Genomic DNA, 19,805 nt, shown 5'->3' with positions numbered 1-19,805 from the left:
CCATGAAAAACAGTCAGCACACCGATTGCATCCGAGTGATGTCGGGATTTTTCACGGATCCATAGACTTGCATTGGCGAGCTTGAGCCGACACTTGGATCAAAATCGTCATGTTTCCACCATTTGGGGTGCAAAAATATATGGCCATGTGAACAGATCCATAGACTACGATAGGTACGAGTTATATCTATGAAAACCACGGATAGAACTCGTATGAGAAAAACTGACGTCTGAATGAGCCCTTGTTCTGAATCTTTTCTCACAAAACCTATACATAATATACTCCGCTCACCCTACTCTATAACGTGGTGCTGGCAGATTAAACTGAATTTTCACGGTGACAGGTTCCCTTTAAGGCTTCAGGCTACCACTTCCCATTATGAGCATTATAAGGAAGTGGTTGACTGGTAGTAAGTAGCTGCTTAAGAGAACCTCTATTCTCCCCTGACATGTCAAATTAACTAAATACTTGTATTTCCCATGACCTCCGTGAACTAATTCCGGAGTATCTCTTCTTTGATCTCTTCATTGTGCAAGACCTACCGGAAATTCATTAAAATTGACAATTATAGGATACCAATTTGTCCATATATTCACTGACATTGTCTGATGAATGCTGACAGTACCATTCTATGTATACAACCATTGGTAACCCCAAGTGGTGGCTTTATTTCTTCATTTTTAGGAGGAATAACAGAGGAATGGTACAACATTGCGTTATAAGAAAAGATTCTCCAGAAGTATTCTCTTATGGGGAATACAAGTATTTACTGAAATGAATGAAACATGGCTGGGGAAATGATGGATCCTCTTGAAATGATTACTCTCTTAATACAGGGTGGCCCAAAAGGCGAATGAATGAAGTTGATCACAACAGATTCTATGGGTGAGATAACACACTGACACACAACAAAAGAAGTTCATTTTCATTTTATTACATGGTTTATTACATTTACATTTTTTTCACACCATTTAATTCCATAAGTCGTCGTAATGTCCTCCATCAACATTGCAACATTGCTCGAAACCTGTCCAGTACACAGTGCCACACAGTACGGCATAAAATCCAGTCTGCATCAATGTTCGTAAATGCTTCCAAGGTCTCTTTAATTTGACCATTGTCTGGGGCTTCCTCTCAAAAATCTTATTCTTTACCCCAAAAGTTTGTGAGAAACCACTTTTTTATGTGTAAATGTACATGTGTACCCAGAAAATCTCACGGACTTTCATTGATTCAACTGTATACCTACTTTTGTGCCACTCTTTAACATTAAACCCCAACATGAAATTTTAAAGAACCCGTTATTCAAAGAATTTTATATTTTTTGTTTATTCTGTATGATAGCATTTTTATTACAGATGCCAAAACCCTGCGGAGCATGGCGTATACCACTGAGAAATTCTTTAATTACGTGTACACAAAATCCCCTCTGAAAGTTTAAGGGATTTCCTGAGTAAACTGAAAAACAGCCGCTGGATTCATAAGTAAAACCCCCTTGATAAGAGAAAATCCCACGTGAGCGGACTATAGAATTCTGGTAATGTCACACACGATGACCTTCTTCAGGCTTGAAGCCGTGTCACCATATACCTTCTATCACAGCACCTAGAAATCGCAGAAGATAGAAGGGACGTAAGGGAAGTGGTTTAACAGAAATAAAAACTGCATTAGAGGAGGAGGGAGGGGGAGAGGAAGGAGAGGCTGAGGGCTACAGAGCTGTGTCTCCACCGACTGATAGCCTAGCAGCAGCTGCATTGTCAGCCATCCGTGCAGGTACCACAGGAATGGCAGGAGCAGGGCGATACCTGTCCTAGCCTCCCCGCTCTATTGTGTGTGCCAGGGGTAAAAGGCTTGAATACTATACACAAGGGGGGATATGGTGAACACAACATCTGCGGACTCCTTGTAGCTGGTTCTTCTATCACTGAGGTGCCAATGACAGTCAGTGGAAGTATGAGCAGTGGGTACTGCAGCCTGGAGGAGGACATTGAAGACTATTTCTTTACTGCTAGAGAGAACCTTTCAAGGAAGTCTGTTAAGGTAATGACTGATACATCATGGTGTGAGTGTGATGTCTGCCCATGTGCCTTGTGTAGAAGGGGAGCTGCTCTTCTTTGTGGCTGTTGTGTATGTCATTTATGCCCATCAAGAAGTGTCCAGAAGAAAAGGGTTAGATTGGCCCCTGGCACTTGGATCCATGTCATTTCTACAGAAGAAGTTTGTTGTGTAAGGCCCACTTAGCACTATATTGTATGGAGTGGCGGAACTTGAACCTTATGGGCCCTAATGCAAAATGTCCAACTATGAAGGGTCTTTAACAGTATTGATCATCTCATATGGGCCAAATGGATCTTTTGGGACGCCCAGAGGCCAGCTGGGACTGGAACCCCTGCACCTACTAATTATAGTTGATTGTATGATATGATTAGTAAAATACCCTCTTAGCCACACTGATGTCTTTGGCCCTTTCTTTCAAATCATTTAAATAATTTATTCAAAATTATGAAATTCTTTAAAATGTATTACGATGTCACCGGTAACATTGAGACATGTATATCCTAATCTGATGATGATAATTCAGAGTGAGGCACATCACACCTACGTAATGATGGTTGATATCACTTGCATCCATTACACATGTAGTGTTTAGGACTAATTTATAACAAGAAATATAGTTTTATGAAAACCTGTAACAACCAATAAGATTTCAGCTCTTAATTCCCAGAGGCTACGTTTGGTTACTTTAATTATCTTCTCCACTTCTTCTTTAGTTTTAATACATCTTCCCTATCACAATTTTGATTAATTAGATTACTGCTTAGAATAAAAACCCAGTCAGTCTGGAAAAAGCTTGATAAGGCTATGTTCATACATTGTGATTTTGCTGCATTTTTTTTCTGCAGGCGAAACCTGCTCTCTTGGTAGTAAAGAAGCTGCTTACAAAAAGCAGGATTTGCTGCGTTCTTGCTGCTTTTTTTGGTGCGTTTTTTGGTGTGGATTATATATGTCATTTGTCTACTGTACATGTTTAATAGAGTTAGTTTTAGGCTATGTTCACATGTTGCGTTTTTGCAGCGTTTTTTTTGTATGCAAATTTTAAGCTGCGCTTTACAGTGCCAGCAAAGTCTATAAGATTTCAGAAATCTCATGCATGCACATTGGGGTTTTTTCCTAACTGATTACAAACTGCTGCGTTTTTGCAAAATGCATAATGTCACTTTTTTCAACATTTTTGCAACGTTTTTTCACCCATAGAAAGCAATAAGTAAGTGCAAAAATGCTGCAAAAACGCAGCAAAAAACACAGGTATCAGGCTTTCCTGCATTTTTGGTGCAATCATGTTCTTTTTTTCTGCACTAAACTTTATCAGCATGCACAAGTAACAAATGTATCCTGACAAAACCGCAGTAGAAAACGCAGCAAAAAACTCAGCAAAACCTGCTTTTGATTCTGCTTCTTTACTGCTAAATGAGCAGGTTTTGCCTGTGGAAAAAAATGCAGCAAAAACGCAAAGTGTGAACATATTCTTAAATCAACAACAACAACAACAAAATAAACAGAAAAAACGCATGGTTGCATTTTTGCAGCGATTTTGCATTTTCTCATTGATTTTTGGTGACCAAAATGCTGCAAAAATGCTGAAAAAATTGCCATGCAGCAATTTTCAAAAACGCAGATATTTTCTAATTCAGGAATAAAAAAACAATCATGTGTATGAGATTTCTGCAATCTCATAGCTTTTGCTGGTACTGTAAAAAGCAGTTTTCAAATTGCATAAAAAAAAACCACAGTAAAAAAACATTGCAAAAACACAACGTGTGAGCATAGCCTAAATGTGCAGGTAAATCTGCTGGGACTACAATGCAGAAGCATGGAAACAAATAGATGATACTCTATGGGTGCTAAAGTATGCTGTTGTGACCACAAGTATCTTTTCTTGAATTTGTCAAAGGATTTTTATGTCTAAATAAAACTATTTTAATAATAAAATATGCAGGCAGAAGCCTTGACATTACAATTAATGGATGGCTATAAACAACTACATATAGCATAGATATTCAGGACAGAGTATTATAAAGCCAAGTTTTTTTTCAAAGTTGGTCATCTAATTCTGTACTTCACACGATATGTCAAGCCAAGGTAAGGAAGGACATATCTGTACAGTATGCCAACATGCATTACTGTTGTATTTACTATACTTAGAAATGTAAGATTCATAGTTTACACTTTGATCAAATTGTGTGAGCCCACCTGCCACAATAAGAAAACCTCTCTTAAGTAGGTCCCTACACTCAGGGCCGGCGTCAGCACCCGGCGTACCCGGGCAAGTGCCGGGGCCCTGGAAAATCAGAGGGGCCCACCGCTCACTCACTGTCGGGGCCGGGCCCAGCCGCCCACTCACTGTCGGGGCCGGGCCCACACACCCGCCCGCCCACTCACTGTCGGGGCCGGGCCCACACACCCACCCGCCCACTCACTGTCGGGGCCGGGCCCACCAACCCACCCGCCCACTCACTGTCGGGGCCGGGCCCACACACCCACCCGCCCACTCACTGTCGGTGCCCTGGCCGCTTCCTCGGCACCTGTTCAGGGACGCTTGATTGCCGGCACTCCCCCAGACATGGCCGCGCGCTGTCCGGCTGTGTCTGCTAGTAATGACGCGGCAGGGTCGACGGCACTGCACCTTTAATTGTGCTTGTGTGTCGCTCCTGCCGCGTCATTACTAGCAGACACAGCCGCGCCAGCGCGCGGCCATGTCTGGGGGAGTGCCGGCAATCAAACACCGTCGGAGGTCCTGCACAGATGGGGGGAAGCAGCCTGGACCCGACCGCAAGTGGGCCCCTCTGATGGTCCAGGGACATGATGTCTGTGACATGCCGGGGGCCCTGCACTGCCCCATACCTGAGGAGCTGCTGGACAGGACACTGGACCGGGGACAGGTGAGTGAGGCTTCCCCTATCCCCATATTAAAAATATTTGTAATGGGTCTGTGTGAGTGCATGTATGTGAATGTCAGTGTGTATAACTGTGTATATATATTTGTCTGTTTTATATATGTCTTTAAGAATTTGTGTAAAAATATGTGTATGTCTGTGTGCGTGCATGTGTCTGGGTACCGTGTGTGCGTGCATGTGTCTGGGTACCGTGTGTGCGCGCATGTGTCTGGGTACTGTGTGTGCGCGCATGTGTCTGGGTACCGTGTGTGCGCGCATGTGTCTGGGTACCGTGTGTGCACGCATGTGTCTGGGTACCGTGTGTGCGCGCATGTGTCTGGGTACCGTGTGTGCGCGCATATGTCTGGGTACCGTGTGTGCACGCATATGTCTGGGTACCGTGTGTGCGTGCATATGTCTGGGTACCGTGTGTGCGCGCATATGTCTGGGTACCGTGTGTGCGCGCATATGTCTGGGTACCGTGTGTGCGCACATATGTCTGTGTACCGTGTGTGCGCGCGCATATGTCTGTGTACCGTGTGTGCGCGCATATGTCTGTGTACCGTGTGTGCGCGCATATGTCTGTGTACCGTGTGTGCGCGCATATGTCTGTGTACCGTGTGTGCGCGTGCGCGTGTCTGCGTACCGTGTGTGCGTGCGCATGTCTGCACATGTGAAGGATGAGGTGGCAGGCTGGCCCTGTGTACTATATATATATATACAGTGCCTACAAGTAGTATTCAACCCCCTGCAGATTTAGCTGGTTTGATAAGATGCAAATAAGTTAGAGCCTTCAAACTGCAAACGAGAGTAGGTTTTATGAACAGAAGCATAAATCTTACAAACCAAAAAGTTATGTTGCTCAGTTGAATTTTATTAAATTTTAAACATAAAAGTGTGGGTCAATTATTATACAACCCCTATGTTTAATATTTTGTGGAATAACCCTTGTTTGCAATTACAGCTAATAATCGTCTTTTATAAGACCTGATCAGGCCGGCACAGGTCAGTGGAGTTATCTTGGCCCACTCCTCCATGCAGATCTTCTCCAAGTTATCTAGGTTCTTTGGGTGTCTCATGTGGACTTTATTCTTGAGCTCCTTCCACAAGTTTTCAATTGGGTTAAGGTCAGGAGGCTGACTAGGCCACTCCAACACCTTGACTTTCTCCCTATTGAACCAGGCCTTGGTTTTCTTGGCTGTGTGCTTTGGGTCGTTGTCTTGTTGGAAGATGAAATTATGACCCATCTTAAGATCCTTGATGGAGGAGCGGAGGTTCTTGGCCAAAATCTCCAGGTAGACCGTGCTATCCATCTTCCCATGGATGCGGACCAGATGGCCAGGCCCCTTGGCAGAGAAATAGCCCCACAGCATGATGCTGCCACCACCATGCTTGACTGTAGCGATGGTATTCTTGGGGTCGTATGCAGTGCCATCCAGTCTCCAAACGTCACGTGTGTGGTTGGCACCAAAGATCTCGATCTTGGTCTCATCAGACCATAGAACCTTGAACCAGTCTGTCTCAGAGTCCTCCAAGTGATCATGAGCAAACTGTAGACGAGCCTTGACATGACGCTTTGAAAGTAAAGGTACCTTACGGGCTCGTCTGGAACGGAGACCATTGCGGTGGAGTACGTTACTTATGGTATTGACTGAAACCAATGTCCCCACTGCCATGAGATCTTCCCGAAGCTCCTTCCTTGTTGTCCTTGGGTTAGCCTTGACCCTTCGGACAAGCCTGGCCTCGGCACGGGAGGACACTTTCAAAGGCTGTCCTGGCCGTGGAAGGCTAACAGTAGTTCCATAAGCCTTCCACTTACGGATGATGCTCCCAACAGTGGAGACAGGTAGGCCCAACTCCTTGGAAAGGGTTTTGTACCCCTTGCCAGCCTTGTGACCCTCCACGATCTTGTCTCTGATGGCCTTGGAATGCTCCTTTGTCTTTCCCATGTTGACCATGTCTGAGTGCTGTTCACAAGTTGCACACCCTTTGACATTGCTGACAGTCTACAAACGTTTCTTGTAGCCATCTATAAGCTTCTTGCACTTCTCAGCTGGTATTTTCTCCCACTCTTCCTTTGCAGTTTATTCAAGCTCTTGAATGTTTGTAGGGTTCTTTTTCCCAATGGCAGATTTCAGCTCCCCCCAAAGATTTTCAATGGGATTGAGGCCAGGACTCATTGCTGGCCATTTTAAAACAGTCCATTTTTTCTTTTTCAACCATTCCTGTGTACTTTTGGATCTGTGCTTTGGGTCATTGTCTTGCTGGAGGACCCATGATCTTCGACTCAAACCAAGTTTTCTTACACTGGGTAGGACATTTCACTCTAAAATCTCTTGATAATTCTCTGATTTCATGATTCCTGTGATATGGGCAGGATCTCCAGTACCTGATGCAGCAAAGCAACCCCACAGCATTATGGATCCTCCACCATGCTTATCTGTTGGTAAGGTGTTCTTTTCCTTATAAGCTTCATTGTGCCGTCGTGTAAACAAACTGCTGCTTTGCATTGTCAAAAAGCTCTATTTTAGTTTTATCTGTCCACAGTACACTTTCACAGAAGGATTTGGATTGTCATGGTACTGTTTAGCAGAGATCAGTCGTTCCTTTTTATGTCTTTTCTTCAGCAATGATTTCTTCCTTGGCCTTTGCCCATAAAGCTCTTCTTAGTTTAGCGTGCAGCGTATGGTACTTGTTGAAACCATGACCGTAGACTGTTCCAGGTTGGCCTTCAGGTCTTTGGATGTTTAACGTGGTGTTTTTTCCACCATTCGCACCATCCTTCAAAGACATCTTTTGTCAATTTTCCTCTTTCCCCCACGTCTAGAGAGGTTCTTGACGGTTCCATGCTTGCCAATCTTCTTAATAACATTGAGCACTGTTGAAACTGGGATGCCAAGGTCTTTGGAGATGGCCTTATACCCTTTGGATGTCTTGTGTTTGCTATAATAGCAGTTCTGATGTCCTCAGACAGCTCCTTTGTCTTCATCATTTTGACAAAGGACACGGCCTACCATGTGGGTTTTTAAAACACTGAAGTCATCATTCATTAGCTAATTCATTACACATGGGCACTGACAATTAATCACAGGAGAATCTCTTTTGTGATTTACCACAGGCGAGTCAAAATGGGTTTTCATACTAAATTAATGTAAAGGGTGCCAATACCAGTTTTACAGCAAGCTTTAGGTTTTTCTATTTTTCCCTCCCATTGTTTTTTGTTTTAAATTATTGTTTATCATTTGCTCTTTTGTATTTAACACGAGTGCACTATACAAAAAAACTGTTTCACTTGATTCATTTTTTTCAGGAGATATTCCACATTATGTACTTAAACTTCATGGGTGCCAATAACGATGAGCAGGACTGTAAGTTCCACAATTGGATGTATTAAAAAATGTTCCAGTACTGAGATAATCTTAAAAATGGATGTGTTAAATAAAATGTTCCTGTGCTGAGATAATCTTATAAATGTTCCCCTTCTGTGTACTGTATAATGGCTGTGTTTGATTGTACAGGAACATGATCTGATCATACCACATCTCCTGGACAGGGGAAAACACAAAAGTGAGTATACAGGCAGGACAGCATGGGACAGCTGCTGCTTTCTGTGAGGTAAAACATTTCCTTGCCTTTTTGAAAATGTTTTACTTCACAGAAAAAAATGTTTTACCTCACAGAAAGAATCAGCTGTGATCCCCTGCTGTTCTGTCTGTATACTCTTTTGCTTCCTCCTAGCCCAGGAGCTGTGGTATGATCAGACCATGTCCCTGTACGGTCAGACAGACATTACACAGTACACAGCAGGGACACATTTATAAGATTATCTCAGCACAGGAACATTTTATTTAAACACATCCAATTGTGGAACTTATTTTTATTCCACGATCTACTGATAAATATGTTCTTTGTTCATGGGAAAACCCCTTTAACTGTACATTTAGTAGTTTAACATTGATTTGTTTGTTTTTTTCACTTTTTTGCACTAGGATGCTGTAGTACTGGGTCACACAGTGAATAATTCACCTTAAAAAAGATTTTTAATGCTGTTTAGCCAGAAACAAATCGTTAATAATGAATATCTGTGTTGTTTCGTTTAGCCTAATTAGGTGTAGAATATAAGGCGTGGCACATTTACTGCTGGTATTGATAGATTTTATAAAGTCTCACAGACCCTGATACTATGGAAATCTTTCCAGTGTGACAAAAGTTACAGAAATGTTGCATCCTGTTTTATTTCCTTTTTGCCATGATGTTTGATAGAGAAGTCACGTTACATGATTATTTTTAGTGCATTTCAGGCTATAGAAATAGATTTTGATTCAAGGTGAAGGCATCACATGTATTATTTTAGTGATCCAAAGCAGATACTAATGATGCTGATAAAAAGTTGTTTTTTTATATCTGTTTTTATTGTCTGATTGTAGATTTTTTATTATATTTCTGTACATGAAAATGGGGCAGTCATCTTGTCTGAGCTATTGTTAATAACATTTAGGCCACGTTCACACGTTCAGTATTTGGTGAGTTTTTTATCTCAGTATTTGTAAGCTAAAACCAGGAGTGGGTGATAAATATAGAAGTTGTGACGAGTTTCTATTATACTTTTCCTCTGATTGTTCTACTGCTGGTTTTAGTTTATAAATACTGATGTAAAATACTGACCAAATACTGATAGTGTGAATATCCGCTTTATAGTAGCCACACAAACAAATAATAAGGGATATGTTCCCTGGCTTCTATGACAGACTTTTCTAGGTATGATATCAGCAGAGATCAATGTCCAGGGAAGGGGAGGCGCAGCTAGGGGTTTGGTTTAGGGAAGGCGAAACTTCTGAGTGTGTCCCTAGCCATGTAACCCTGATTACAGCTATGGTGGCACACCCTAATAGTGGATGTAGGAGAACCTCAGCTGATGACTGGTAACCATATAGTGGTAGATACCAGTCCTGTAGAACATATAAGAGATTACAATACAGTTAGGCTGTGTGCCCATGATGCGGATTTAACGCGTTTCTGCGGCGGCATTTCCGCCGCAGAAACACATTTAAATCACTTGTTAAGATATCTGCCATGTTTCCCAATGATAATCCGCATGTGCTGTGCACATGCTGTGGAAATTTCCGCTGCGGATTATCATTGCGGAAAAAAACGCAGCACTACCAATTTGGGCGCGATTTTGCGGCAAAATCGCGCCCATTGACTTGCATTGAACTGCATAATATCCGCATGTATAGATTTATACATACGGATTTTATGCGGTTCAATGCGCGGATGGTACCCGGGTCTGGAGAAGAGGAGACTCTCATCCGACCCAGGTACCATCGTACCCGCAAGTTAAAAAAGAATTATAAAGTAAAAAAATTATCCATACTCACCTCTCCAGCGGCCCCTGGCCTCCTCCCGGCGGCGATCCTCTCTCCTCGGCAGCCCACGGTGTACTGGCAGGACCTGCGGTGACGTCATTTAAATCAGCTGATGGTCACGCGATCATCACCTGACCGCTGACCGCCGAGGAGAGAGGATCGCCGCCGGGAGGAGACAGTGGGCCGCTGGAGAGGTGAGTATAAGGTTTTTTTTTCTTTTTACTTTTTACTTCTTTTTTTTAGTATAGATGCACCATTTGAAAGCAGAACTCTCCTCAGAAGTTGGTCACACAATATAAATCCATGCCAGTTGCATGGATTTATAGTGTGTGACCAACTTGTCAAGCCCTTTTACAAATGCATTTGAGTGATGCTCAAAATCGCTTGGAAAACCTTTTGAAAAATCGCATGCATAAACGCATGTAAAAACGCTTAAAAAATGCATGTAAAATCCGAATGCATTTTTTCTGCCAGGGAGAGGAAAAAACGGTCAGGAAAATTCTGCTTCAAATCTGCATCGTGGGCACATACCCTAATAGATGGTGACTTACAGCTGACGTTCTTTCTGATGGAGTCGTTCACTTTTCCCGTCTTTTCCATTTGGACCAGCCACAAATGGTCTACAGATATTACAACAAAGACACATCTGACTTTTCTATTTCCAGCACCATCCCCATCTATCCCCAACCTCCACAAACTCCTTATCCTGCTGATACCCCAATGCTAAGCTGCTGCTGCCGTATGTGTCCCTATTATTACACCAACTGTATGCCCTCTAATTTTCCTTCTACTGGAGACCTAGATTCCCCTTTCATTGAACTCATAAAGTATGATATTAACAAAAGTGCCCCACAAACACTATAAAATACCCCCCCACAGTGCATTTGACGCGCCCCCTGGGCCGTGGGGTACTCGGTAGCCGGGCCGGTCGATGCTGGAGGACGTCACGGTGGCAGTGTCACGGTGGCAGTGACCCAGTCCGTGACCCAGGGCGGTCAATTAAAGGGAAAATGAAAGGGGAATAAAGTTTTTAGAGATAATGTTCGTGACGCCACCTGTGGTATGCGGCTATATGGGGCCGCCGCTGTGGTGCAGATCTTCTGGAGCTGATGGTGACGCAGTAGAGTTGGTTCAGCTCTCCACAGGCAGAGCTTAGCTCCAGGGCAGTGTAGATGATTTGAAGAGTAGATGTTGTCGGCTGGGACAGTGTCATGCAGGGCTGAGGGCGCAGGTAATGAACAGACAACACGCTAATGGCGGTTTCCTCTTAGCTTTACTTGCTGTTTGGCAGAGCAGACCGGGGCACAGGTAAAAGCTGGTAGTGGAGGTCCGGGCGGCCTGGAAGCAAGTTGGGGATCCACCTCACCAGGTGGAGTTGTAGGCCTTCCCTCTGCGCTATTCTCTTTGGCCCTGCAGCTTGAAGCTATGCTGCGGCCCTCGTCCCTGAGTAAAACGTCTTTATCCTCACCCGTATGGCAGGCAGCTCGGGCCTTCCTCAAGTGTCACTCCCACGTGGCGGTGCTGGGCCCTATGGTGCTGCTGTGCTGCCGGGCGTCTGGTGGGGCCATGAGACCTGCAGTCTCCTGCCCTCCGGATTCTGCTGCTGGGCCTTCAGTGCCCCACAACCACAGACTCCGGTGTTCGGTTCACTTGCGCTTCTCTCCTCTGGGGCGAGCTTGTACACAGCTCCCTTCCCCAGGTCCTTCCTCGTCGCTCCCTTGTCTCCAACTCCACTCAACTAACTCTTTCTAACCCCGCCTTCAGATTCCAGTTGCTAAGGGGAGGAGCTCCCCTTTCTGGTCTGGAGCCAGGAAAGTGTTGTATGCTGGTATACCTGATTAGGGGACCCCTCCTTGCTTCCAGGCATGGCATCACCCCTTGTGAGGGAGGCAATGCCACTGTGGCAACCGGACCCCTGGGGTGCCACACATTCCCCCACAGTGCCCTCCACATGCACAGTATGATGACCCTACTGTACTCCACCCCTCAACTCTCCCGGAAAAGTATGTGGACCCAACACAGTATGATCATCCAACTGTGACCCCCACACAGCCCTCCATGCAGTATAATAAGCCTACATACAGTATCATACTGTATAATGGTCCCCACACAGTCCTCCACACAGTTGATGGACCCTACACAAACCTTCACACTGTATAATTGCTTGCATACAGTATAAAGGCTTCCACATAGCCCTCCAAATATTATAATAGCCCCGCATAGCCTTCCATATAGTATAATGCAGCCCATAGTCCTTCATATAGTATAATGAACTCCTCCATATAGTATACTGCACTCCTAGTCTTCCATACAGTATTCTGGCCTCCAAATTGTTCTCACTGATTTAACAAAAAAATTACAATACTCACCTCTCCTCCTTGTTCGCCTTGCTCGCCTGCTGCTCTGGTCTCTGCAGCGAGCGTTCTTCTAAAGCACCGCACATCTCAGAGCAGTGACATCGTCATGCCCGCTGCGTTGACACATCAGATGCCGAGGAAGAGTGATGATGGAGGAAGCATCAGCTGATGGTCCCTCTCTCATCATTGCTTTCAACTGTATCAGTGACGCGCCCCCTGGGCCGTGTGTGTGTGGGGATACCCGGAACCGGACCCGTTGTGGATGCTGGGGGTTGTAGCCCTTGCGTGGCGGGGACCCGGTCCCGTGGCTCAGGGTGGTCAGCCCAAATGGCAGTCTATTTGTGTGGTTTTGTGATATTTAAATGTCCGACTACGCCACCCGTGGATTGCGGTCAGAGTGCACCGCCGCTGCAGGGCAGACCGCTGAGGCTGGTATTGGGAATGCAGCAGAGGATAGTATAACTCCCCACGGGAGGAGTATAGCCTCAGGGCAGCAGGCGTGGATGTTGGGGGTGATGGCGCGCGGGAGCAGCAGTAATGACACAGAGTCCTGTAATGCAGTCCAGGGTATTTACTCACAGTTCTTTATCCACGTTACTACAGCTGGTCATAACGTCCTGCGTCGCACTGTGTTCACCAGGTGAGGGGCTCGGCCTACTCCCAGATAACTTTGGAGCGTTTCACAGGACCCCCTTTATGTGTCCTTTCTCTGGCCTGTCGTACCCCGCCAGGGACCTCGCGTCTGTCTGGCTGCCTCGGGCCTTCTCTGGTCAACGTGGGTGCCGTTTCCCTGGCCCTATGTGGTGCCTTCCTAGCGGGTGTAGCGAGGGGCTGCACCACATAAAATGTCACAGCCTCCGGTTTCTAGCTGAGGGTAGTTCCCCGCCTCCACTAGTTTCGGGGACCGGTCTCCCCCTTTGGCCTGACCCCCCTACGCAGGTAGATTCGGGTGTGCGGTGGCGACTCGCCGGTCCACACCCCTGGGGTCCCTTCGTTCCTTGTTCCCGGAGCCTCCCCTGCTCCTCTTCCTTCCTTCTCCTTCCTCCAGGCCCCGGCCTCCCTCTCAGGCCTTCCTTGCGGAGCAGAGCCCATACAGAGCCTCTGCTCCCACCTCCTGCTCTCTCTTCTTCTCTGTCTGGACTCCCTTGAACTAAGATGGTGCCCACTTTTATACCTCCTTCTCAATGCACCCAGGAACTGCCCCCTCCCTCCTATGCACTACAGGGTCCCCCCTTCCTCGGTGTTCCCTCCCCCCACTCCAGCCAGGGACAGGGACTGTCGTGCTCTACTTGGAGCATATCGGTCGCCCTGCCCCCCCGGAAATGTGGTGTAATGCATGCAGGTGTCGGGGTCCTGATCCACACTCCATCCTTACCTGGAAGTGAGATATCGCACATCTGGTTGAGATGCAATACCTCTGTAGCGGCCGAACCCTCGGGGCGCTACATCAGCATCTGGGATGCCAATATAGTTGAACTTGCGATGATGTGCGGGCCCGATGCTGGCATCAAGCCTCCACGGCTTACGTGCCCCATAGCAGCTGCGTGGCCTGCCGCCCCTGGTGGCAGTGCTGAGAGATCGTGTCTCCCTGCTCTGCCACAGAGTTTCTATCTGAATTCCCCAAAAATGTGATTCAGATGTGTGTACAACACAGCCATTAACTTGAATGGGGCAAATATGTCAATAGTCAAATATGTTTGGGAGAAACAAAACAAGGGGTCTTCAGTTGTTACAAAAAACACTAATTGTTCTAATCTGTCACAAGCTGTTACTTACCTTTCCCTGCCCCAATACCATGTCCCCGTGATTTATCGGAGTTGTGCCACGTCCCTAGGCAATCAGTACCCACCATAGGTGCTTTTAATGATGAGGTCATCAAAGGTCTGCTATGTGAAGCCCAACCTCGAAAGCCTAGAATCCTATTTACTCCAAAAAATTAAGTTATAGACAGAGCTATATTATAATAGATAAACAGTATATACAGTATATATACATACAATGAAATAAGTATTGAACACCTCACCAATTTTCTAAGTAAATATATTTCTAAAGGTGCTATTGACATGAAATTCTCACCAGATGTCGGTAACAACTGATCCAATCCACACATGCAAAGAAATAAAACCATAGATGTCCATACATTAAGCTGTGTATAATAATGAGATATCACACAGTGAAAAAGTATTGATCACATGAAGAAAGAGAGGAGCAAAAAGCCATGGAAAGTCATGACACCAGCTGAAGTCTATCAGTAATTAGAAGGCAATCCTGCCACTTATTGAAAAATAATATCAGGTGGTTCAAAATGATGACCTATAAGAAGGTGTCTCATCACCAAGGTGCCACACAAGAAACATCTCATGAAGGGTAAATACCAAATCAGAACAAGGGGAAAGAAATGGCTTTAGAGGAATATATTATAAATTATCCAAAAGGGCTGAACCCCACATTAAAATCCCTCACTAACAAGTCATAAAATTTAATTTTTATTAATAATTGTGTTTAAAATACATTACAATACATATAATTTATTAGTTTCAAGGTATTCATCTATATTTTTCATTTGATGATACCCCGGGGTATCATCACTTATGTAGCAGAATAGGACAACTCAAATAATAGCACAAGTCCCCCACAATGTTTCGCCGCAGGTGCGGCAATCATCAGGGGATGGGACACTGGCATCAATTGAAAAATATAAGTGAATTCCTTGAAATTCATACGCACAAATGGCCCAAGTAACAACAAGATGTGAGGAATGTTCATTCACAACAACTTCTGATTTACAGCATCAATACAATGTAAAGTGCTGCTGCATATATGATAAAGTGCTGGAGGACTTAGCTTAAGTTCCCCTGATGAGTTTTTGGTGCTGCGTATTTTCACTGCGCCAAAACCGCAGTGTCTTCCAGTTCCAGCAAAGTGGATGGGATTTATTAAAATCCTGTGCCCACTGTTCTTTAATTTTTACACAGCGTGCCATAAACTGAGCTGTGGTGTGCTTTTGAAATTTGCAACATGTCAATTTCTCTTCCAGTTAGGCCAATTTTTTGGCGTGCAGATTTTCCCCATAGAATTGTGATAGATGCAGAAAATCCGCAGGTAAAAAATGCATATGTGTTTTTAGTGCGTTTCGGCTGTGGAAATGCACTAAAAACAAATGTAATCCGTACATGACTATATCAATAAGGTTTTATTAACGCCAAATACCAGAAAGTATCGAAAACAAAGCGCTTTATTAAAAATATGACATACTAAAAAGACAAAAACTGCAGCATTAAAAACGTGAAAAATGCAACAAAAAATATCTAATTTACCTAATAGGTGTAGAAATTCTGTAGAAAATCTGCAACATCAAAACCTCACCAAATACACATTGTGGGAACATAGTCTTACTCATACATTGGAGAGAAATACAGAAAACACACAACCATATTAACATCTGCCTTTCGTAATGCACATTTCAGCCGTTGTCATTGTATCTACAGACATTTTTGACTCCACGATTTAACAGCATACCTCTCTCTACCTCTTGCCCACTTTTACACAAAAACCCCATCCATCATACCTAATTGATAATAATGATCCCTTTAGGGCCCCACGCAGTAATAATACTGCTTATACAGCCTGGGTGTTTTAGTATAAATGTTGGGACAGGGAACCATTGTCTCTCTGCCCCACCATAGTATAGATTATTCATAACAATGGGATAAAAAATGTTGAGGGGTTTTGAAAAAGGGGGGTTAGACTAAGCTCCCATGACTTACATATACCCCTTTGTCAAGAGAGGTCATACGGGGCCCCTGGCTTTAAAGGAAGGTTGAAATGATGGGGTTAAGGCGGGAATAAAGGGAGCTGGGTATTAAGGGAGTATTGGGGTTAAAAGGTTGCAGGAAGGGAAAGTTCAGGTCTGGGGGAGGAGAGGTCAGAGGTAGGAGGGGATAGTATATCAGGGTCGACCATATGTTAGTGGGCAACCATTTTGGGTAGCCACTAGCAAGACCTAGAATATCAGTTATGGAGGCTGTTGATTCCTTATGGCAGCTTAGAAACGCATACTGAAACCCATGGAGATCAATGGCTACAGTCTTCTGTTCAGAGCCTGCTGCAGGGTGCTGCGGTCGGTATATCCCAACCGCGTCAGGTAGGACGCCGGCCGAGGAGGACTAGGCCTGAGGCGTGCTTGAGTCCAGAGGTCACCCCCAAGGTCTGGCGCCGCATCAGGAGCCTCTCAGGTGACCCTCTAGATCGAATCACAGGCCGGATGCCTATGGCTCGTTGCTCTTGATCTGGGAGGAATCCTCCCAAATGGTCAGGCCTACAACAGGGGGAGGAGTTGACCTTCCCTCCTGTCATCTTCTCGTGAGGTCTCAGGAGCTGGAACGGCGGGCTTCCCAACCGGATCGGGACCCACTTGGCACACGAAGGCAAGAGGCCCCTCAGCGCGGCGGCTGCGATGAGCAGCTGGCGGCTGACTCCACCCACAACTCGGCAATGTCGGCCGTTTAAGCGCAAGGGATACTCACCCGTGGTCAGTGACTCACCCAGGGTGGATATAGGGGACTCGGTACCCGGGCCTTTACCTTCTTGGGATGTCACGGCGGTCGGCTCCCGGGCCCGTACCCTGGGGTCACTCTTTAAAAGGGGTTTTGTTACTGGATGGATAACAGTTTTGTCTCGTGATGCCATCTGTGGTTCCCGGTAATGGGTACCGGCGCTGCTGCAGACCTCTGGAGCGGATGTTAGGGCAGCTGGGTTGGTGCGGCTCTCCACAGGCAGAGCACAGCTCCAGGGCAGTCTAGGTGCAGATGGTGATGCTGGGCGTTGTGGTGCAGGAGCGATAACATGGTAGAAATAACTGAGAGAAACCGTGGGGTGCAGTCATCCGAGTTTACTCACAGTTCTTTAGGTTCTTCAGGTGGCACTATACAGGTGACCGTCTCCCACGTCGCGCTGCGTTTACCAGGCAGGGGTTCAGCACTCTCTCACATATCTCAAGAGCACTTAACGGGACCCCTCTTTGTATGTTCCTTTCTTAGCCGACTTCCCGCGCTGGGTCTTCTCCACCCTGCCCTGCGTTTCGCCACACAAAGTCCCGATCTGGTACCTTGAGATCCCTCTGGGCAACTTGAAGTTCCCGGACCTGGTTTGGTGCCCTTTTTGGCGGCTTAGGTGCGAATGTGGCAACTGCACCCTGAAGGTGCAGAAGCCTCCGGTTTTCAAGGCGAGACTTGAAGTAACTCGGCTAGTCCAGGGACCGATTCCCTTCTTGCGGCCTGATCCCTCTGACACCTGGCAGATTCGGGCGTATGGGTGCCGTCCTGGACTCACCGTACCCCCTGGGATCCCTTCTGTTACTGGAGCCTTCCTCCCTAGCTCCCACTCCTCTCTCAGTCCTGGGCATGACAGGCCGAGCCTGCCTCCCGAGCAGAGCTCCTGCAGAGCCCCTGCTCCTTTCACTTCTCCTCCTCTTACTCTCTTACTGAACTCCCCCTGTCTAAGATGGCTCCCCTTTATATACACCTCCTATTCAAGTGCTCCCCTGTTCTTCATCCTCCACCCACACCCACTATTGATTCCCCCTCACTTTTGGTTCCCCCCACTCCAGCCAGGGACAGGGCAGCAAAAGAAGTGCATAATACCCTTCCAGCCAGCCTGGAGTAGTGTAGTGTTGAATGCGGGTGTTGGGGTCCCAGGCAGCACTCCATCCTTACCTGAGAGAAGGAGATGCCACACCTCTGGGTGAGGTGCAGTACCTCTGTGGCGACTGAACCCACAGGGGCGCCACATACCCCCTTGGTAAAACACAGTACGTCCGCGGGCTGGAACAGAGTAAAAACACGGTATATTACCAACATGCAATTTTTAGATGCATTTACATATAAGATTATAAACAAACACTTTCTTCCCTTTATGGAAGGCACTTTTTCTTGGTTACTTTTATCAAAAACATTATAAAACTTTCTTCAAATATATAAAACATTATTTTTCATATAAGACATTCTTCTTAAAGTTACAGTGAGTACCATAACCAGGTGTCCATCTCACTGGTGAAGGTGCAACATGAGTAGCATGAGGGACCCCTCTGAAAACCCTTAACGTAGGCCCTGGGCATGGCTACAGGGCATAAGTGATCCAGGTGTTGGACCACGTCTTCGGCCACGCCAATCGGGTTTTTGTTCAGTGGTCTCTTAATATAAAACCAATAGGGGGCACTTTAATAAGTGCAACTATTTACAATGGACAGTTCTCGGCTGCTCACAGTCCTCAGCCTGCAAGTTCTTTATACCCTCACGGGTAACTAAATGCACACATTAATTTTAAGTTCACACACATAAACAAATTTTCCTACTGTATCCTTACGGGTAACCATTTTACAATGTCCAGTCCCACTTACTGTACTTAGTAGTGGTGTCCCCGCCTGGGGGGGTACTTCTGTTTTTTTCCGACTGACCGAGCTGGGTCATCAGCCTCAGGCTGCAGGGGCATGTCCTCTTCCTCCTCGACCACACGATGCACTTGGAGGGCATACCACCCGCGTTCCCCGTGGTGCCTGGTATAAGTGACATGGTCACCGGAGTAAAGGTTTCGGTTGGGATGGCCCTGTTCCAGGTGGGGCTCGACATCCCGCCGATTAACAAAAATGTCCCAATCAAATTGCAGATCCCGGATAAAGCCCCATCCGGCTTCCAGATCAAATTTCACTACTAGTCCCTCCGCATGGGGACTGGGCCGGACGGATTCTGACTGGCGGACTTGAGCTTTGGCGGCCTCGTTCCGGGCCTCCATTTGCTCCCAGCGCACCCGCCGGGTGCGCCGTTCCTTCGCCAGCTGCAGGAGTTCTTGCTTGCAGAATTCCTCCCTCTGAAGAGCTTGGGCCTGGGTCTCCTGCTTGAACCCCATCAGGTCCCCCCCCCGATTGTCCCACCTAAATTCTTCTCCTTCTTAGCGGGCAGCCGGGGGCGCTGGTGCAGGGACTAGAGGGAGCTGTTGCTGGTCCTCATATTTGGCGGACCAGTCAAAAGAGGGGGCTCCGTACACCCACTCGGGTGCCGGGGCTGGCTGTTCTGGGAGGGAGCCGAGCAGCAGGTCCGCGGAGTCGGCGCCCGGAGGTAGAGGTTCCGGGCTCAGAAGCTGCTCTAGGGCAT

At 46.2% G+C, this 19,805-nt stretch overlaps 1 protein-coding gene across 4 annotated transcripts in view; it reads left to right on the top strand.

Annotated features, from left to right (window-relative positions):
- RASSF5 (Ras association domain family member 5) overlaps positions 1-19,805 on the top strand; it is a 269,843-nt gene that overhangs the window by 212,370 nt on the left and 37,668 nt on the right. Inside the window, exon 1 of one of the 4 annotated variants that reach the window (XM_073670688.1) lies at positions 1,554-2,040. The exons of the other annotated variants lie outside the window; for them this stretch is intronic. Coding sequence (XP_073526789.1) covers positions 1,936-2,040 — 105 coding nt within the window. The 5' untranslated portion in view covers positions 1,554-1,935. Of the gene's footprint in view, positions 1-1,553; positions 2,041-19,805 lie in introns of those variants that run through there. 4 annotated transcript variants of the gene reach the window in all.

The sequence above is a fragment of the Phyllobates terribilis genome, unplaced genomic scaffold (assembly GCF_046119375.1).
Source record: "Phyllobates terribilis strain yellow unplaced genomic scaffold, ASM4611937v1 Scaffold_2__4_contigs__length_985480577, whole genome shotgun sequence".
Lineage (NCBI taxonomy): Eukaryota > Metazoa > Chordata > Amphibia > Anura > Dendrobatidae > Phyllobates > Phyllobates terribilis.
Note: the sequence above shows the minus strand (reverse complement) of the source record. Positions and strands in the feature narration are given on the sequence as shown.